This window comes from Zingiber officinale, chromosome 2A (genome assembly GCF_018446385.1).
Source record: "Zingiber officinale cultivar Zhangliang chromosome 2A, Zo_v1.1, whole genome shotgun sequence".
Taxonomy (NCBI): domain Eukaryota; kingdom Viridiplantae; phylum Streptophyta; class Magnoliopsida; order Zingiberales; family Zingiberaceae; genus Zingiber; species Zingiber officinale.
The window spans coordinates 116,391,262-116,412,538 of NC_055988.1; the positions used below are offsets into that span (position 1 = coordinate 116,391,262).

The following is a 21,277-nucleotide window of genomic DNA, read 5'->3' on the forward strand; positions in this document are numbered from 1 at the left end:
AGGGGAGTAATTAGTGGAAAAGGGAGGGGCAATTTGGTAAAAGCATAAGGTAGGGTTTTAAGAGGGGATAGTGTAGCATGCGAATGGGGGGGGGGGGGGGGGGGGGGGCTTCGTGGAACCTTTTCCGCCGCCGCTAGAAAACTTGGCCAGCGTTCTCTTCCCCACGCTCCTTGTCGGAGCCGACGCTAGCTGCCAACCCTCCTCCTCTCCTTCTCCTCCTTGCAACACCGCCAACTTGTCTTCCCCGGGCTCAACTCCTCACCGGTGCCGGCTGCCATTCTGCTCCTCTCTTCTTCTTTTTCCCCTCGTGCCGCCGCCGCCGGAGAGACCGGCCCCTTCTTCTTCCTTCTCCTTGCGATGCTAGCCACAACATCGCCTCCTTCCGCTTCCTTCTTCTCCACGCTGGCTGCCGAGGTTGCCTCTCCCTCTCCATGTCGCGGTCGAGGTTGTCACAGCTCAGGCACAGAGGCTGCCTTGGAGAGTTTCTGTTGTATCCCCTCCCCAGTGCTGACACCTCCTCTGTAGGGATGTAAATGAACCAAACGGTTCACGAGCTATTCGGAGCTCGATTCAGTAAAAAGCTCATTCGAGTTCGTTCGTTTATCTTATCAAGCCAAGCTCGAGCTCGATTTCGATCTCGACAGTTTTGTCGAGCTCGAGCTTAAGGATATTTGGCTTGTGAGCTCGCGAACATGTTCGTTTATAGGCTCATGAGCCAAAAAAATGAGCTTTAAACCGAGCCAAAAAATGAGCTCTAAAATGAGCCAAAAATGAGTTCTAAACGAGCCCGAAAACGAGCTCGAGCTCGCTTAACGAGTTAGGCTCGTTAACTTTGATAATCGAGCTAATAACAAGTCGAGCTCGAACTGTTCGCGAGCTTGATAATTCTAAAATGAGCCGAGCTCGAGCCTTGTGATAAAAGCTTGATTCGAGCTCGAGCTGAGCTCGAGCCCGAATATAACTTAAACGAGCCGAGCTCGAGCCTAATACTGTTCGGCTCGGTTCGACTCATTTACATGCCTACTCCTCTGCTCCCAGCCTACGCGTGTCGCCCCTCTCTCACGCTCGCCTCCCAGCCATCAAACCTCCCTCTTTCTCCCTTTTTAGTCGTCGTCACGACAGTGAGCTATCGGGTTAGCCGTTCCCACTGCAGTCGGACCATTGTTGGCACAGTGTTGACGTGGCAGCTGTCTCCACCATGTGCAGCTCCCGGTGGTGGCTGCCGCCCAGCGCCAACTATGGCAGCAAGCCCTGTTGACGCTGATATGGTCGTACTCCGATACATGCCGTCATTATTCCAGCCTTCGCGCAATCTGGCTTGTGCATTGTGTTCCAACTTATGCGATGATCTCGCCCATGTTTTGTGTTCCGGCCTTCGAGCCGCGGTTGTATTTCAGACGATGTACTTTGTATGTCTAGCCTTCTTCTTGTTGTTATTTCCTAGCCTGTGTGCCGAGATCCTATTTCGGCCTGCGCGCTGATGTCCTATCCTGATCTCGTGTCCCGGCCTGCATGCCGATCTCGTGTCCCGACATGCGTGCCGATTTCGTGTCCCGGCCTATGTGCCGATCTCGTATCCCGGCTTACGTGCCGATCTCGTGTCCCAGCCTGCGTGTTGATCTTGTGTCCCGGTCCGCGTATCGTCTTCCGGATCCAGGCCGCATTCGGCTCCGTGCCGCCAGACCCAGCTCCACATCCGACTCCCTTTTGCCTGCTCTTTCAGGTCACGATAATTCGAGTAGCGTCCCATCCGAGGGCGTTCCCCTGGGCCAGGGTACGTTACCGTACTCACTCTCCATTTATTTAATTATTCTAGTATTAGTTTGTACTTATATGTCCATTGGATCTACCTCGAGCCTCGGGGTACCAGGGACCGGGGACCCGGTCGCTGGCTGCAAGTAACGTTGACCAGGAAACTTTTGAAGACTTAGTCAACACATAAGCCATCTCAGTATACCCTCCTCCGGGACATCGTGACTTGGTCAACATTCCATCCACCTCACCCGGCGGTCCATCTGACTCAGATTCCAGACGGGATCAGTAAACATATCAGCAATCTGTAGATTTAAAGAAACAAAGCGCAATTTGATTATATGAATCTGAAGATGATGATGTGTAATGTGATAATCAATTTCAATATATTTTGTCTGTTCATGAAAAATTGAATTGCATGTAATTTGAATAGTATTCTGATTATCACAATAAAATAGAATAGATTGATGAAGAGAGATACTCATATCCGCAAGCAACCAACGTAACTAAATTATCTCACAAGTAGTTGAGATCATTTCTGTGGAAGATCTAGAAATAACATCTTATTTCTTACTCTTACAAGAACTGAGGAATCACCAAGAAAAGCGCAGAAGCCAGTGGTAGATTTACGATCCGTAGGATCACCAGCCCAATAAGCATCAGATTATGCACGCAACTCTAGAGATGAAGTAGAAGAAAATAAAAGGCTTTGAAATTGAGTGTCCTAAAAATACTTGAGAATACGTAAAACAACAGCCTAATGAATTGTAGTTGGTGTAGTGACAAATTTACTAAATCACATGAACAACATATGTAATATATGGACGAGTCACGGTGAAATAAACCAAGCTTCCAACAATAGTTCTGTATAAACTAGGATCCGATAAAGGTGAGCTATCATATGGAGAATATCGAGTATTAGTCTCAATAGGAGTATCAACAACTCTATTATTAGTAAGATGTGTTGGTGCAATCGACCTCCAAGGTTTTAATGTCAGACAAATATGTTTAAGTATGGAGCTTGATCTAGGAAAGTTCTAGTTGGAGGCTAGGCAAGGAGAGAAATCTCGGTATATCGTGGAAGCCAGGTGGATAGGTTTGGAGGACTTGATCCCTGGGTAGCCGAATACTGAGTCCTAGTTGTAGGCTAGGTAAAGAAAATCTCAGTATATCATGGAAGCCAGGTGGATAGGTCTGGAGAACTTGATCCCTGGGTAGCCGAATACTGAGTCTTGGTGAGTGAAGCCAAGTGGAGAAAATCCTACGGGGTGGTAACCTTAGGTAATGAGAAGTCTTAGAGGAGTGTGTTGGAGTGTATACTGAAAGCCTAAGCTTTTGTAAACATTTGTCATGAATAAAGAATTACATTTGGTCAAATTATCTACATTTGTTTGTAGTTGTTCAATTAATTTATATTGTAGATAACATAGCTTGTGGTGTCACATGCAGAAGATAATGTTATCAGTACCTTATAAATTATAAACAGTAGCTCACGACCAAAATGGAAAGGAACAAACCATTAGAAGGTCGTAGTGTAATTAGGTATCAGTTTATCTTGACTGTATAATTACACTAGTACACTTAGAGTGTATTGAGTAGGACCATTTGAGGTCGTTTCTTTTATACTGACTTTATAAAGAAACAAAGACCTCGGTTATTATGGAAGTGTGTGCTCTTAATCCTGATATAATAACAAGCACATATATTTGATATTTATTTCTTTAATTTATCAATGGGTGAGGTTTAGTTCGATGAATCAATAAGCCCGATAAGTTGGGAAATGGTATCACTTATAGTGTGTGTTGTTGATTATAGAAGGAAACTGTGTCCTAGAGATACTAGGTTGATAATGTCCCCAAGAGGAGCTCATAAGGATTGTCATGTTAAACCCTGCAGGTGGACTTAGTCCGACATGACGATAAGGTTGAGTGATACTACTCTTGGACTTAGATATTAATTAAATGAGTTGTCAGTAACTCACTTAATTAGTGGACATTCGATATCTTAAACACAGGGAGACTAACACACTCATAATAAGAAGGAGCCCAAAAATGTAATTTGGGATTGGTGCGGTAGTTCAATGATAGTTCTCTAGTGGAATGAATTATCATTGATAAAATTAAGTTGTGTGTTCGGGGCGAACACGGGATGCTTAATTTTATCGGGAGACCAAAACCAATTCCTCCTCTCGGTCCCTATCGTAGCCTCTTATTTATAGAGTTCTATACCCACCTATACCCACCTTCTATACCCACCCAATAGGGGCCGGCCAAGCTAGCTTGGGAACAAGCTAGGGCCGGCCTAGGTATGAATTTGGGTGGCCGGCCCTAGCTTGAACCCAAGCTAGTGGGGGCCGGCCAAATTAAATTAAAAAGGAATTTTAATTTTTATTATGTGGAAGAAATAATTTATTAAAGAGAATTTAAATTAAAAATATCTCTCTTATAAAAGATCTACAAAAGATTAAAGAAAGAGATTAGATCTCTTTCCTTATTTGTAGATTGGTGAGATATTTTATTTTCTCTTTAAAATTATTCACATGATAATAAAATTAAAATTATAGAAATTTCCTTTTATTAACCATGAAGAGATTTTTAAAAGAGAAATTTTATTTTTTAAAATTTCCGGAAACAAATTAGGAAGTTTTAATTTGTTGATTGAAACTCTCCTAATTTGCTCTTTTGATTGTGGCCGGCCATCACAAGTTGATTGGGAAATTTTATTTTTCTCAATTAATTCATGTCAAGGAAAATTAAGGAAATTTTATTGTAATTAAATTTCCTAATTTGCCTAGGCCAAGGAATATAAAAGAAGGGGTGAGGGTGCCTTCATGAGACACAACCTCTATTGTTTTCCCTCCCTCTTTTCCTTGGTGTTGTGGCAGGCCATCATCCTCTCCCTCTCTTCCTCTTGTGGTGGCCGAATACTTCATCCCTCTTGGAGTTCTTGTGGTGGCCGGATACTACTTGGAGAAGAAGAAGAAGAAGGAGAGAAAGCTAGCATCTCTTGGAGCTTGGTTAGTATTTTGGTTTTCTTCTTTGGTGAAGTTCTTCCTTTGTGGCCGAACCTTGCTTGGAGGAGAAGAAGGTGGTTGGTGGTTTCTCATCTCGGTAGATCGTTGCCCACACAACGTCCGAGATTAGAAGAGGAATACGATAGAAGATCAAGAGGTTTTTCTACAAGGTATAACTAGTAATTTCTATTTCCGCATCATGCTAGTTATTTATGGAAATAATACCAAATACAAGAGGCTTACGTTCTAGAATTTCGAATATGTTTTTTCGATGCTGTGTTCTTTTGTTTTTTCTTTTCTTTGTGATTTGATTGTTCTCTTTGGTTAACCTAAAGTTATTTTAGGAAATTAAATATTAGTTTTCTATAAAAGGTTTTGTCTAGTCGGTGGTGGTTGCTCCCATATCCAAGAAGGCCATGTGCCTCGCCACGTCAGTACTGGGAACCAATTATGGAAATTAATATTTAATGGAATTAATAACTTAAGTAGACTTGAGTCGAACGTGTAAAGTTCTGCAGGAGATCCAAGTCAAAACCTAAAAGAACAAATAGATTAAGTTTTGGATCAAACGTGTTAAGTTCCGCAGGCGATCCAAAATTTAATTTAAAAGAACACATGGTAGCTAGGAAAAGGTTCAGACCTTTGTACAAAATTTTTGTACAGTGGAACCTATAGGTTTTCCGAGTAGCAACCAACAGAGTGAACTCCAAGCAAGGTTGATCGGATGGTTTCCGGTCGACCGCACGTGGTCGACTGGACCAGCGGATCTTGGTAAATCTAGGTTTAGGTTTACCATTGTATTCTGTATTACTATTATTGTTGTTGGCTAATGTAGTATTACAGGAAAAGTCTTAGTGGATCGGGCGATTAGACACTGAGCAGGCAAAAGTCCAAACAGGTCTGGAGGACCAATGTTTGGCAGGTAAGTTGAGGTATGCAACTAGAGGAGCGATAGTGAGGTCGGGTTCCTAAAAGGAACAACCTTAGGTCACTGATCCAACTGAAAAAACCGAGAAGGTTTTCAAGTTGAGATCAAGATAGTTCTACTGTCTATATTACTCATGCATTATATTACTGTGCTAACCTTTGTTAAACCAACTCAGACTTCAAGGAAGCAATTCTATAAGAACCATTACTAGTAATAATCATGTTATCAACATATAATGATAAAAGAATACAACTTGTATCCGTACATCTGACAAACAATGCTAAATCATGTTTACTACGATGAAAACTAAGCGAAGTAATCACTGTAGAGAACTTCTCAAACTAAGTACAAGGTACTTGTTTGAGACTATAAAGCGCTTTACGAAGCCTGCAAACTTCACTAGGTTGGCGTGAAATACCAGGAGGAGGTGTCATATAAACTTCATCATGAAGATCACTATTTAAAAATACATTCTTGATATCCATTTGAGATATTATCCATCGACAAATAGAAGCAACAACAATCAAAGTATGAATAGTCATCATTTTTACAACAAGAGTAAATATTTCTTCATAATCCATGTCATACTCCTAAGAATAATATTTTGCAACAAGACGAGTTTTGTATTGTTTGATAGATCCATCAAATTTAGTTTTGATTTTATATACCTAACGAAAACTAATAGTATGCTTTTTTTTGGCAACGATACCAAATCTCATGTATGAGTCTGATGCAAAGCAGTTAGTTTCTTAGCCATAACATTCTGTCAAAGTGGGTTATGAATAACTTCTCTATAGGATACAAACTCAGAAAAATAATAAATAGATGTAACAAATGAAGCAAAAGAACGAGAATAACAAGAGTTAACAAAATTAGTAGTTTAGTAGACTTACAAACACGAGTAGATTGATGATAGTGGAGGGAATGATCATTCACAACCTCATGAGATGATTGAGTAGTAGCAGAGGAGGAGCATGTGGAGCAAATATCTCAAGAACCAAAGTACTAGATTCAGTTGAGCTATTATAAGGTGAAGCTTCATCAGTGTCAGTATTGAAAGGATCAATGTAAAGAAGATTTGACTTTGTTATATTATGCGAACTAGCTGGAATATAAAAGAATGGAATATACTCAAGAAACACAATATGATAAGAGACGTATAATTTTTGACTAACGGGGTCATAACAATGATATCCATTTTGACTAACACCACAACCCAAAAAAATACAAAGAGCGGACCGAGAGACTAATTTATTATGCTCAACATATGGATGAAGGACGAAACAAGTACAACTAAAAATATGCAAAGAGGAATAAACAAGATCATGCCCATACAATTTTTTCAAAAGGTGGCAAGTCTGAATTATGTGAGGTTAAAATTCTATTAATCACGTGAGCAGTGGTAAGAATTGATTCCCCCTAAAAGGCACTAGGAACACTGGCAGACAATAAAAATGAACGTGATGTTTCAACAAGATGACTATATTTCTATTCAGCCACACCATTTTGTTCAGGAGTATCTGTACACGAAGTTAGATGAATAATGACATTAGAAATAAGTAAATGTGAAAAATGATTCGAAGTGTATTCCCCCCCCCCCCCCCATCACAAAAAAAATACTTTATGATATTTGGTAAGATAATCAGACCTATGTTTTATAAGATAGACCTAAGACTAACAAGTGCAATCATCAATAAATGAAACATAATATCTTGACCACCCTTTTATAGGAATAGAAGAGGGTCCTCATACATCAGAATGGATAAGATCAAATGGAGCAGAAGAAAAAGAAAGACTTTTAGAAAATGGCAAGACAAAAAATTAGGCTAATTTACAACCACTACAATCAGAAATATCAAAACTTTTTAAATGTCCTAATACTCTTGTAAAAGCTAAAAACTACAAATGAGGTGCTGAAACATGACCTACATGAGAGTGTCACAAATAAAATCAGAAAGATGAATGACTCAGATGAAAAGATGATAAATCCACACTCGAAACTACAACTTCTGGTACTTTAAGTTGATCCAAAACATAGAGTTTTCCTTACGGTTTGTCTCAATCAGCTTCTGAGATCGCGGATCCTAAACATAATAATTGGATGAAGAAAAAGAGACTAGGTATCCAAACTTATATAATTGACTAACAAAAACAAGATTTAAATTAGCAAAATTTGTTATATAATAAATATCAGTAAGAGATAAATAAGATGAAATAATTAAACCAATACCTACTAATGATATGGGAGTACCATCAACAGTTACAATAGATATAAATAAACTGTGAGAAAAAGAAATAAAAGACGATAAACTACATGACATATGATGAGAGGCACTAGAGTCCAAAATCCACAAGGATGAAGATATACCTAAATACTAGACGATGACAAATTTATATGAGAGGAAGCTGACATGACAGGGGGATTGTGAAGCAATGAACTATTGAAACTGCTCCAACATATACAGATTAGATTTCCATGAAGCATTTGTACGACCGGACATAGTGATAGAAAGAATAATACTCAGAATAACTAAACCGTACGAATACATATCTATATGATCCGTAAAGTTTGGTGTCAGGATGACCCGTGGTCATAATAAGAATCCGAGGCAGAAAAGGATGCCGACGTATAAATCAGCAACGTAGACATCAGTGCCAAAATTAACAAAAAAGGACATCAGTGTTGAATCAGTAGTACAGGGTGTTGGTGTCAAAATCGATAGCACAGAGCATCAGCTCCGAAATCGACAACACAGGGCGTCGGTGCTGAAATCGATAGAAAAGAACGTTGACGCCGAAATCGGTAAAAAAGGATATTGGCGTCGAAATCGACGGTAAAGGATGTTGGCACCGAAATCATTAGAAATAATAGAAGACGACAACAACAATAGGAAATAGTAACAGAGATAATAGAAAAATTAGATCAGAAAAAGAGAACTACTATGGTACCATATACAAATTAAGAAGAGGAAAAAATTAATCATATTATTAAATTTAAAAAAATATTAAATCTTAAAAAGCTTAAATTCTAAATAGAAAAGGAAAAAAAAAGTATATATATATATATATATATATATATATATATATATATATATATATATATATAATCAAACTAGAATATTATATTGTTACGCGCTTAATCTTAATAGCTTAATATTCATATTCCACTGGCTGCCTTATGAAAATCTATTCAAAAATGAATTTTGACTCATGAGAGACTTGATTCGATTCAAATGCATTGCCCGCACAGATAGTCATTTAGCTTAGACTTTGAATCTCTCAATTTTCTGTCGTTTAGTTTCCATGCCGTGAGATTTCTTCTACCCAAAAAATTAAATATATGCTACAATAAGCTCAGAAGCATGCTGATAATCACTCTAAGAATTTCTTGCAATCTGTCATCAATTCCATTTTCGAACAATTATTATTATTTTGTAAAGGTAGTTATCGACCTAAAATAATCTTAGTTAAATTTCCTAAATATAAAAAAATATAACTGATGCCCGACAAAATATATCGTATAATAATGATTATTTTACTACTGACAATGAGGAAAACTTGAGGAGAAACAATAAAGGAAGAAAAATATATAGTTAAACTCATAAAAACCTATCTATCATAAAAATAGAAATTTTTAAAAATAATAAAAAATTATTTGAATCCTCCGGAAAAAAAAAGAAATTCAAAATTTGACAGTAACAAATTAACGAGAACAAGCATAGATCTATAAATTACGAGCCTGGTTCCAAATCCTAATTCAAAAAATATTACCCTCAGCGTAATAACAGAAAAACACCTATTGCGTGCCACGTGGACGACGAAGAACTTTCAAAGGCCGAAGAAGCCAATCGATATCCATTGCTTCCAGAACAAGATGACGAAGACCCAAGAAACCGCAGGCAAAGTCTTGCTTAGCGAACGTGGGTGGGATTAGCGAAGCAGAGCGATCGAGCAGGTATAACAATCTATTCATAGATCCGCCGGCATCAATTCGACGGCCACAGCTCCGATCTATTCGAACCCTTGAGAAATTCTCACAGTTACAGTTGCAATCGCAGACATGGCTTCTCTGGCGTTCTACGGCGGTCTGACCGCGCTGCTGCTGGCGGTGGCGTGGGCGTTTCGGATGCTGAACTGGGCGCTGTTGCAGCCGCGGCGGCTGGAGCGCGTTCTCCGGTCTCAGGGCCTCAAGGGCTCCTCCTACCGCCCCCTCAGAGGCGACCTCAAGGACATGGTGCGGCTCGCCGAGGAGGCCCGCTCCAAGCCCATGCCCTCCTTCTCCCACGCCATCTTCCCCCGGGTCAGCGCCTTCTTCAGCCGCGCCGTCGAGACCTACGGTGAGCAGAGAGTAGTCCTTCCTCCCTGTTCCGATCCAGTTCCAATTCTTGTAAAATTAAAGCTGGGAATTTTGATGCAGGGAAGGAGAACAAGGTGACTTTCCACTGGATGGGGCCGCTTCCTAGAGCTTTGATCGCTGATCCTGATCAAGCGAGGGAGGTCATGGCCATCAAGAGCGGCGAGATCGGGAAGGTGAACACCAACTACATGATAAGATACTTTATGCGAGGCGTGGTACGACAAGAAGGCGATAAGTGGGCAAAGCACCGCAAGATCTTGAACCCCGCTTTCCATATAGAGAGGTTAAAGGTAATTATTGATCCATCCATCCATCCATAGATCCAGTCCAGTTAATTTGTTCCCTGTGATAGAGTTTAGAGTGTGCCGTCCACAAATATGCAGCGGATGTTGCCTGCTTTCTCTTCCTGTTGTGATGAGCTGATTGACCAGTGGGATAAGCCGGCGGCGACAGGTAAGGAAGTGGATGTTTGGGTTGATTTGCAGAACTTCACCGGAGATGTCATTTCCCGGACTGCTTTCGGTAGCAGTCTTGAGGAAGGAAGGAGAATTTTCCAGCTTCATGATGAGCAGGCTCTGCTTGTCGCCGGTGCCATGTCGAAAGCATTTACTCCAGGTTACAAGTAAGCAAGCACCAATTACAGTAACAACGTGATCTCTTTCGACGTAGAATCGAAATCATGGATTTAATTTGCTGAGAGTTAATCGTCTACTGGACTACTGATCTACTGATACAGGTATTTGCCCACCCGAACAAACACTAGAGCGAAAGAAATCGATAAAGAGGTGAGAGATATTCTTCTGCGCATAATCAAAAATAGAGAGGAGAGCATGAAATCAGGCAACGCAAAGAACGACGACCTTTTGGGCATGTTGCTGGAGTCCAATCAGCAACACCTCCAAGAGCACGCCGACGCCGGGTTGACCACCGACGAGGTGGTGGAAGAATGCCGACTGTTCTACTTCGCAGGCCAAGAGACGACCTCTCTGCTTCTGACGTGGGCGATGGTGGTGCTGAGCATGCACCAAGATTGGCAAGAACGAGCGCGCGAGGAGGTTCTGCAAGTTTTCGGAAAAGAGAAGCCGACTTTTGACGGATTGAGCCATTTGAAGACCGTAAGCAACATTAATTCTTCGAACCATTTGTTTTCGACCAAAAAAAAAAAAAAAACACGTCTCAAGTAAACGAAACATGGGCAGGTGACGATGATTCTGTACGAGGTGCTGAGGCTCTACCCGCCGGCGATTGGGATGCAGCGGCAGGTGTTCAAGAGCGTGAAGATTGGGAACGTGGTCTACCCGCCCGGCGTGCTGATCTTCCTGTCCGTGATCCAGATGCACCACGACCCTGACTTCTGGGGCCAAGACGTGGAGGAGTTCAAGCCGGAGAGATTCGCCGAGGGAGTGTACAAAGCGTCGGAGAAGAATGCATTCTTCCCCTTCGGCGGCGGCCACCGGATCTGCATCGGCCAGAACTTCGCGTTGCTGGAGTCCAAGATGGCGCTCTGTCGGGTCCTTCAACGCTTCGCCTTCGAGCTCTCGCCGTCGTACACTCATGCGCCGTACACTGTCCTGACTCTCAAGCCTCAGCACGGTGTTCCGATCAGGTTGCTCCCCCTTTCCCTTTGATATGACCAGTCCAGTTGTAATCTTATACTGCTATTTCTTCAGTTGAATAATCAAAGAACTTTCTAGTTAAAAAAAAAAAAAGGGCACTTCTCATATATAGTCTTATTCTACGTTTTGTAAAAGATTATTTTCAGAATTTAAACTCTGACGTTTTAGTCATGACAATAATTTTATTTGGAAAAAAACTTTTTAGTTAAATGGATCTAAAACTTCATTTGTTCACGATGATCTTTGAAATTTCTGAAACTTCACATCTCATCACCCAGTAGATATTTTCATAATTTTTTTTTTCAAAGTATTAACTGAGATTAGTTTCAAATGGCTAAAATAAGTCCTATGCCCATTTGGATCTCCACGCCATGTCTCCTAGCAACATCATTGTTGGCCAATTAAATTTCACCTTCCCGAAATCTCTCGGCTTTTAAGTGAATTGGTCTTTCTCTGAAACACAATGGTTGCGATCTCCTAGATCAAGTGTAATCCACTCAGCATCGCGATGCCGTTATTGTCATGAAATTTAAAATTAAATTATGAAATTCCTCAAAATGGGAACCAAATTAACGGATTGAGAGGCAGGGGAAGCCCCAATTAATGGCTTATCGTGCAGTTCCAGATAGGGAAATAAACTAGATACGCAACTGTCCCCGGAAAATCTAAAGTTTCCAATCTCCCATCGACACGTATCCACAACACGGGAGTCGACGGCGCCTACCCAAGTAATCTCATGGCTGTTGAGGATCATAATCCGCCACGCGTTCAACGAAAATCCATGCTTCTCAGCCTCAGAGCCAATGAAACGCGAGATAGAGATTGCGAAGGATAAGCTCACCACATTTTCCCGCTCTCCCTTGACTCTTAAATTGACACTCCCCAGTCCCCAACACATCACGCCTCCTCATCGAATTAACACCTTTCCTTCATCACTCACTTCTCTGCTCTTGCTCCAGTTCATGGCTTCCACCATGGCGCTCTCCTCCCCTTCCTTCATTGGCAAGCCCGTCAAGCTCGCCTCCTCCGATGGCCTCGGAGGTGGTGGCCGGTTCACCATGCGCAAGACCGGGGGTAGGCCAAAGCCTGCCTCGGCCAGCCCCTGGTACGGCCCCGACCGCGTCAAGTACCTCGGCCCACTCTCTGGTGATCCCCCCTCCTACCTCACTGGAGAGTTCCCCGGAGACTATGGATGGGACACTGCAGGCCTCTCCGCCGACCCCGAGACCTTCGCCAAGAACAGAGAATTGGAGGTGATCCACTGCCGGTGGGCCATGCTCGGCGCGCTGGGCTGCGTCACCCCGGAGCTACTCTCCCGCAACGGTGTCAAGTTCGGCGAGGCAGTGTGGTTCAAGGCCGGCTCGCAGATCTTCTCCGAGGGCGGGCTTGACTATCTCGGCAACCCCAACCTGGTCCACGCACAGAGCATCCTGGCCATATGGGCGTCCCAGGTGGTGCTGATGGGGGCCGTCGAGGGGTACCGGATCGGCGGCGGGCCGCTCGGTGAGGTGAACGATCCACTGTACCCTGGCGGTAGCTTTGACCCGCTGGGACTCGCCGACGACCCTGAGGCCTTCGCGGAGCTGAAAGTGAAGGAAATCAAGAACGGGCGGCTCGCCATGTTCTCCATGTTCGGATTCTTCGTGCAGGCCATCGTCACCGGGAAGGGACCGCTGGAGAACCTCGCTGACCACCTCGCCGATCCAGTGAACAACAACGCCTGGGCCTACGCCACCAACTTCGTCCCTGGCAAATAAGCAATGTAATTAATGTTTGGGTCGAGACTGAAAACTCATGTGCACTATTTATTAGGGAATCACTAGTGTGTGAAATTGGAACTTTGTAATGTACTCTGTTCCTCCTTTGTTTAGATGGATTGTAAGATGGGATGATCAATCTGTTCAGTAAGAGAAATCTAAGTCTAAATAAAATGTTTCGATGTTAGATGTCCATTTCAATACATGGTTGTAATACTTTGTGACCTCGGTTCATGTGCATCAAAATGCTGCTCCATTAGGAAGATCACTTAGCAGGGAATGCTCCATAACAAAATGTGTAAACTATAATTTATCACTTAAAATATAATGAAAACAACAAATAATTATGGGAGGAACCCTGCAAACCCTCGATGCTTTATTACACTGATTATTCCACTTACACTGTACATTATTAACTAGGACATCCTGTTACCGTACAGAAGACTCGTTCTCTACAAATATATACGTCTCAAAGCTGAGGAGGTTCGATAGTACACAGCTACATATATGTGGCGCAACAATTTACAGAACACACTATTGTTGGTCCCTGCAAGACGGAAGTTCAAGAAAAAGCATCACTGCATCAGTTGAAACTTGGAACCTTCCTTTTACGCTTTGGGTTACTATTTACTTGGTAATAATTAATTTGAATTGGTGATTATACAATAATGCTCAATATATGACTGAAATTGGGATATTAGATAGAACATGTTAGGAACTAAAACAAATTCAATCTCTCAGGAGTTCATCAAAAATATGCAAGGGTAAACATAACCTCTGTGATCTCAAAACAAGAGCCTTTGTAATAATTTTCATGAAACTTTTCGTTTGGACATTTTTTCTTTAGTAATAAGATATGAAAATTTAAACTTCATCTTTTAGCTATGACAGTGTGAGAATATGATGGAATGCAGAAAGAACAAAGGGTTCAGGATGGATGGATGGATGGATGAAGAGAAGAGATACTGAATAAAAGCAAAAACAAAAACATGGATATTAAGGAAATTTTTCTTAAATGTCTGCGTGAAACACACTGACATTATTGAACGGTGGAAGATGTCAATATCGTACCTATCATTGCATGACTATGAGAAAGCAGGCTCCAACTGAAAGCTGAGAAGATTTCAAAAATCATCATCATTCCACAACACTGTTGATCCCTTTCTTTTGAACTTGGGTGTCTGAGAACTGTTCATTGCCCTCCCCATCAATGCCATAGCCCTGATGCTAGGGAATTGTTTACCTTCGAAATTATCTAGGGACGATTGAGGAATTTCAGGTTCACAAAGCCCAGGTGTGCTGATATTTTTGTAAGATTCAACTTTTTGACAGGAATCACAACACCACCTTTTTATCCAGTACTGATTTTCCTTCACTGATGGTTCATTTGAGCATTCCAGTGCAGATGACGAGTTATTGGTCCCAAGGGATATCGGTTGCTCCTTAGGATTTTTATTCATGTCAGGGCTGGGTATCTTATAACTGCCGAGATCACTTGATAAGCTATACACATCTGCACTTGTGGGGTCAACTCCAATGTTGGTTCTTTTAGCACTAAACATGTCTGAAGTTCTCGGTCTTAAGCGCTTAAGCCATTTGCTAGAATGCTCAGGCATTGTAGAGTTTTCAATTACACAAACTGAATTGTATTCAATGGATCTTTGGGCATGAGTTACAGCTTGAACCACATCCTTGCTCCCAGTTTTAGATACATTCAGTTCTTCATTACTTGTGCTACATCTTCTATCTAAGGAAGCAGCATGTCTCACCATGGCTTGTTTGATTGGAATAGCTGATACGTGGTGGTTTATTAGTTTTGTGCGCTCAAGATCCTGTAGAATCCATTGTCAGTAGTGGCACCTTTTTTAATCATCACCAATATGACTAAAAGGAAGACTATCAAAATATGCATAAACTATTTGAGAAATCAAATGCTAAATAAACTTAGGCTAGAGGATGGGTGGATGTGTACAAATATGCATATATGTCAAAATAGAAAATCAAGATATCAAGTGACATTGTATCATGAGATGCTGTAGCCTTATATCAACGTGGTGCATTTTACTACCTCCAAGAAAACGTTCAGATAATTGGCAATATTCCGAGAGTAATGTTTGATGAGTCCTGATATAGCACATTATATTGATTGGCAGTTTTGCTCAAATATTCAATAGATTGTCCATTGTCCTTTGTTTTTATTTCTAGGATACTGATAGATTTTTTTCAACATTAGTAAAAAAGGTTTTCCAAGCAGTCCTAATAAGTAGATATTTTACTCATGGCTCCAAAACTCTTGTACATAGCATGCCTTGTCCTTATAGTTCTTTTCTAGTTTCATGTGATTCTCCTCTGCAATTAATAGACTAAGGGAACTCAGCTGTTGTTATTGGGTCAGATCAAGATACTCATTATGGATTCAAAGAAACTAGAACATGAAAGAACGGCACCAGACTTCATGGTAATTTTCAAAAGTTAAATACTGTAATAGCAATAATAATAACGAGAGACAATGTACAGAAGGTATACAACTCAAGAAAGTGATACATCAGCAATTTTGAGCGCAATGAAATAAGAAAAGAAGAATACGGTGGGCATGAAATGTTCAATCAGATTAATTAACTTGGCATGTCTCCATGTATACATAATATTATACACCATAACAACCAATTAGTAACTTGTCTTACAGATACCTTATTAGAGTTAGAAAATTCAAGACAACGTAGACGTACCTTTTGTAATCTGTCAAAAATCATGCCTGAAAATCATAATAAAAGGAATTCAATAGGAAGTATAAAGCTTTTAGAAATAAAAACACTGCATTCAAATAAGCCCATTGATTCTCGAAAACAAATATGGAATGCTTTCTCTAGTCTTAGTTGTTAATCATTTAACTATCAAACATTACCTACTGGAGTTGGAGAAGACGTTACTGGGCAAGCATCAACTTGAACAGCATCAATTTTGGAATAAGATATTTTCCTTGTTTCCATCATATAAGTCTCATTTTCAAACCCATCATCCCCATTTCTCATGCTACTCAAGTTAATAAAAGGTAAATCTCCTTCTTGCTTTCCAGGTCTCATTGATATTGCAGGCAGTGTGAACATTTCAAACAAATTAGTATAGTTCACTTGGGCAGTTTCTGTTGAGTTTACCATAGTATTTTTCCCTTGTGACAATTCTGTGTCCATCTTTCTCATCAACCAAAAATCAAGAGAATTGTAAGGGTCTGCTGATCCTCCATTTGTGTGTGTTCCAGAATTCGGATTGCCATAAGAATTTGCAGAATTCGGATTCTCATGCATATCTGAATTTCCAACATTATGAAAGAAACAGTCAGGCATATTGCTTAATGAGTGATTAACATACTCGATCTCATTTATTCTGTCTTTAGAAGGAAAGGGGAGATTACCTGGCCATGAATCTTCTATTGCATTAATATATTCACTTTTTTTTCTGGACCATGAACTTCTAATATTACTGGCAACCTTACTACCAGCTTTGGCACCTGAACCTGTGAACCTTGACTGGCCAACAAAGTTATGCAAGTTGTGCATCCTATTCACATTAGTCAAACTAGCCTGTATTGGGTGTTCAAAAACATGATCCGATCGTGTCGAAACTTTTTTATCTTTACTATACACAGTAGACAGGTTTGTTGTTGGAGATTCAAATTTCTCTGCTGCTGACTGAGAAATTGATGCAGTAAATTCATCTTGGAAAAGTTGAAAGGTTTTAGAAGCTTCACAGGGATCAAACTCCTTGTCACTACTTTGTGGCATGTCCTGTGCTCCAAGACTAGGCTCCTTTGCAGCAAATTCTGTCAGATAGGAACCTACTGTGTGTTTCCTTAATGGTAGATGTGACTGAGCAAATCTACTAGCCACTCGATTGAATGCACATCCTTTTTTTCGATTTATCATATTCTTCATCTTCTGATTTATCAAACGCATAGGAAAATGAATTTCCTCTGAGAAAATGCCTTCTGGATTGAAATGATGGCATATGCTAGTGTTCTCCTGGTTTATAGAACAATCTTGGCATTTTTGATCATATAATTCATTTGATACATTTACTTCATTGCATGAATCTACAACCTTCTCCGGCATAGAATTGCCCAAATGACTTGTCGTCATTCTGGGTCCCATAAATTCAGTTAACTCATGAGCACCTAAGGTTGAGTTTAAATCATTAACATGGGAATCACAAACAATCAAGGATCCAGATGTACTTCTTTCTCTTGTATCCATGCTTCCAGAATTGATATTTCAAACTTGCAAGTAGCCCTCTTCTTCTTGGTGATTGACTTTGATCCTATCATAAAAAGTACCATTTTTATTACAATGAAATGTTGTGTTGTTACTTGCTAGTTTCCCATGTGCCATCCATTGTGAATGGAAGTGATAGAGAGTTAGTCTATCACTTTCATTACACAGCCCATGTACAAGTTTTTTCTGTTGCTATCTCTTTGAATTGTATGATGTGCCATGGTGTTTTTGAAGGTGCTACATATAGTATCAACATGTAGTTGTAAAGCAAGAAATTGTGTTCTGATGCTACTTTTAGATTTATCACTATGACCATCAAGAATAAAAAAAAAAATTGTGTCGGAAAGAATAAGAAAATTTGAAAGCTTTCAGAGGTTGACATCTAAGTCTTCGATTCTTATATCTTGGATAATAATATCAAAGAGCATAGTGAAAAGGTCTTTTTTATGGAAAAATACTCAAATACCTTTTGTAAATATCACACCATGAGCAAATTGGTAGATGTGTGTCATGATAGAACAGGTATGATATGCGATATCATACCTAAAAAAAACAAATTGTCAGAGTCCATGCACTTAAACTAGATGATAGAAGATGATTATATGATAACATCAGCGCAACAACAAAAAAAACTAATGATTAACTCATTCACAGACTAACAAATTAGAACTAACACAACCTAGTGTTGATGGTGAAATTTGCCTACATAGTGGTGGGGCAAGGTAGATCACATTGGTGGCAATTGACACCGTGAAATAAATAAAATACAACAATAATACATGAAAGAAACAAATACAGAATAAAACTCCACATTTCTCACTAGCCTTAGGTACATGAAAGAAACAAATGCAAAAATAAAACTATAATAATGATACATGAAAGAAACTCCACATTTCTCACTAGACTTTGAATGATAGCACAATCTTGAATCTTTAACTTTCTATGCTCTCACTTGCTTTTGTAATTTGTCACTAGATCCAATGTCTTTAAAGCCACTAATCCCATGGTTTAATCATTCAAAATAGTTCGACTTGATTGAATACATAAATATCTAAAAATTAATAAGGGGGAGGAAGGGTAATTTTCAAGCAATCGGATGTGATTGGTTTAGAATTGGATCGGACCTATTCGATACATATTAGTACTAAATGGTTCCACTCACGGATAGAAGAAAGATTCACTGCGACATTGCCAATAGAAACGATTGGATGAGGAGTACATGGAATAATGCCAACAGATAATAGTATAGGCACCACTGAAGAAGAATTTGTTCTGAGTGTGACACTGTTCTTCTGTGCATGACACGATTCACAAACAAAAACAGCTCTTCAATAAACAAAAATAGTTGGAAAAGGATACTTTGGCAACAAATCGACCAAAGGCAATTGTCAAACAAGATTTAGCTAACGAAAATTCCATTGGAAATCCTTCGTCAGCTTCTTTAGAGTTATAAAAAACCTCTTCTTTTCTCCCAATAAATTTTTGCATCTTCCGTCACGACCGTGAGACAAGAATTGGAACGAGGAACTAAGAAACTCAAGCCAGAACGGAGTAGCAGGAACAGGGGAGGCCAAAAGTCCTACATGTTCTTACCTAAAATTCATCTCTTCTACTTAGAAAGGTTAAAAAGAAAATCCACGGGAGGGAAGACGAAAAGCCCGAAACCAACGGATAAAGCTCGCTGTGTATTTCTTCGTTCGCAACATCAATAAGAAGACAAGAAGCCGGAGCCAACTCATCTGCAGGCTGCAGCACCCAAACATATAAAACCGCGGAGAATCGGAACCATCCAAAACATAAAAAAAAAAAAAATACTAACAGAAAGAAGAAGGGAAAAAAGGCGACAACACGAAAGGCAAGCAGAAACATTTGGTCACCTCGAAGTGGCTCCGCCGCCAGAAAGCACAGAAGAAGGCCGGGATCGAGGAAGGCGAATCGCGTTGTTCGCTGGTGTTAAGAATCGGAGGGAGGAAGAGGAGGAGAGGCAGGAAACGTGGGAGATAGGAAAAGTGAGGGCCACGGCGCAGCCACGTAATCTGGCAACGACAGAAAAGTGCAATAATATTTTTATATTTTCATTAAAAAAATGATAAACCAATTTAAATAATCAAAATATCTCCAATTTTTTTTTATTTTTAAAATTTGTCCAAAAGCTTCCGTCTGTCCTAGTTCCGATGTCTCCCACTATTCACATGACGTATCCTTTCTTCAATTTTTTTTTAAAAAATAAGAATAAACAATAAATAATAATAATAATAATATCTTTAATAAATGTCCGTTTTCTAAATTTTTACTCATTTTCGAAACTTCCCATTATATCCGTTTATCCGCATGATTTATCCTATTTTATCAATATTACTTTCATAATTCATTGATTTTATTATTTAATATTTTCTATATTCGAGCAAATGAAGTTTTATTAGGACGGATAACTTCTCGCATAAACAATAGTTAAATGCATTAAAACACTCTTAATTGTCATTTATTGTCCTTAAGAAGGCACCAAACCAACGGCTGTCGCCTGTCGGTCGGGCGGTTGCAGTCGGTCTTGTTGGACCGTGATTCATACTGCTTTAATTAGTGACAAAGACTAAGTACAAATGCTATGAATTTGGGAGGTGTAGCAATTTCTGGATATATAATGATGGATGTGAAATGATACCTAAATCCTATAATGTACTTCACAATTTTCCTATCATTAAAAACACTATTGATTTTCTAAAATTGAGAGCTAATGAACGGACAGTTGACCGGTTCTTCTAATTAATCTAACCTTGGTGTTTAATAACACTAACAGCAACTCAAACTTAGTGTTTAACACTAACAACAATTTCATGCAAATAATCAGATCAATACTTTGCATTAAGTGGCTCCCAAATAAAGAGATACTATACTTGATCATAAAAGGTCGAAAAAGACATGCCTTTTCCAAGGCATCGGCTCAGCTATTTTATAGATACTTTTAGTTGAAATCTCTAGATGTGGTACTAAAGAACCCGGAAAGCTGAAAACGGGCAAGAGGGCTCCAGTTATTAAGATCTTTGAAGCACAGTTCCCTTTTATTTTCACCTAATAAATAAAACAATCCAATGATATAACACGGCAAATTTTCCAATTCGATTATAACACAGTCTATATATATAAAAGAGTTAGAAGGGCTGGAGGCGGTGGAAGAGGCCGGGAGGGGGATGTTGGAGGAGGAAGCGGCGGCCGCCGCTGTGGATGACGTGGTGTACGCGCTCGATCAAGCGCTGGAGGCGGAGGTGTTGGATTTCGCTAGCTACATGAAGCAAATGAAGGCCTTGGCTAGGCAGCAGTTCTTCCACAGGGCCTGGGTCAGCAAAATCCAACGCTCTAGTAGACTCTTATTGCTTCTGGACAAAGATTTGGCAGGCTATTGAATTAGATTTGGTGGTTATGTTTCTACCAGTCTTGCTTAGTTATTATGATATAGAAATTTCTCAAGGTCAAAACGACTTGTAAGTTAAACAAATAATGGCCAAGTTATCCATCAAAGTTAGAGTTTTTAGTCTATTTAAATACCGGTTTAAGTTGTTATTAAGGAGTTTTTGATGAATAATAATTT

The 21,277-nt window shown here is 40.0% G+C and overlaps 3 protein-coding genes across 4 annotated transcripts; 2 read left to right on the forward strand and 1 right to left on the reverse strand.

Moving 5' to 3' along the window:
• Positions 1–9,499: 9,499 nt before the first annotated feature.
• Positions 9,500–11,773, forward strand: LOC122042015 (cytochrome P450 72A397-like). Its single transcript, XM_042601927.1, has 6 exons — positions 9,500–9,648; positions 9,752–10,030; positions 10,111–10,340; positions 10,434–10,672; positions 10,787–11,165; positions 11,250–11,773. The coding sequence occupies exons 2-6, from the start codon at positions 9,754–9,756 to the stop codon at positions 11,676–11,678; spliced, it is 1,554 nt and encodes a 517-aa protein (XP_042457861.1). The 5' UTR covers positions 9,500–9,648; positions 9,752–9,753; the 3' UTR covers positions 11,679–11,773.
• Positions 11,774–12,454: 681 nt separating this feature from the next.
• LOC122042016 (chlorophyll a-b binding protein of LHCII type 1-like) lies at positions 12,455–13,624 on the forward strand. Its single transcript, XM_042601928.1, has one exon. It carries the CDS (start codon positions 12,470–12,472, stop codon positions 13,421–13,423), a length of 954 nt encoding a protein of 317 aa, XP_042457862.1. The 5' UTR covers positions 12,455–12,469; the 3' UTR covers positions 13,424–13,624.
• On the reverse strand, positions 13,522–19,705 carry LOC122042014. Of its 2 annotated transcripts, XM_042601925.1 has the most exons (7): positions 19,569–19,678; positions 19,285–19,437; positions 16,836–17,737; positions 16,329–16,730; positions 16,153–16,178; positions 14,495–15,255; positions 13,522–13,970 (listed from the first exon to the last, which is right to left on the reverse strand). In XM_042601925.1, exons 3-6 carry the CDS (start codon positions 17,671–17,673, stop codon positions 14,548–14,550), a joined length of 1,974 nt encoding a protein of 657 aa, XP_042457859.1. In that variant the 5' UTR covers positions 17,674–17,737; positions 19,285–19,437; positions 19,569–19,678; the 3' UTR covers positions 13,522–13,970; positions 14,495–14,547. The 2 variants fall into 2 exon arrangements, with proteins under 2 accessions (XP_042457859.1, XP_042457860.1); XM_042601926.1 differs by lacking the exon at positions 19,285–19,437 and having other exon boundaries at positions 19,569–19,705.
• Between the last annotated feature and the right edge of the window lie 1,572 nt (positions 19,706–21,277).

Coding starts and splice junctions, on each gene's coding strand:
- LOC122042015 (XM_042601927.1), top strand. CDS start 9,754: ATGGCTTCTCTGGCGTTCTACGGCGGTCTGACCGCGCTGCTGCTGGCG. Junction 10,341..10,433: donor TCCATATAGAGAGGTTAAAG/GTAATTATTGAT, acceptor ACAAATATGCAG/CGGATGTTGCCTGCTTTCTC. Junction 10,673..10,786: donor GCATTTACTCCAGGTTACAA/GTAAGCAAGCAC, acceptor CTACTGATACAG/GTATTTGCCCACCCGAACAA.
- LOC122042016 (XM_042601928.1), top strand. CDS start 12,470: ATGAAACGCGAGATAGAGATTGCGAAGGATAAGCTCACCACATTTTCC.
- LOC122042014 (XM_042601926.1), bottom strand. CDS start 17,673: ATGGATACAAGAGAAAGAAGTACATCTGGATCCTTGATTGTTTGTGAT. Junction 16,731..16,835: donor AATAGAAGATTCATGGCCAG/GTAATCTCCCCT, acceptor TTGGAAATTCAG/ATATGCATGAGAATCCGAAT. Junction 16,179..16,328: donor GTCTTCTCCAACTCCAGTAG/GTAATGTTTGAT, acceptor TATGATTTTCAG/GCATGATTTTTGACAGATTA.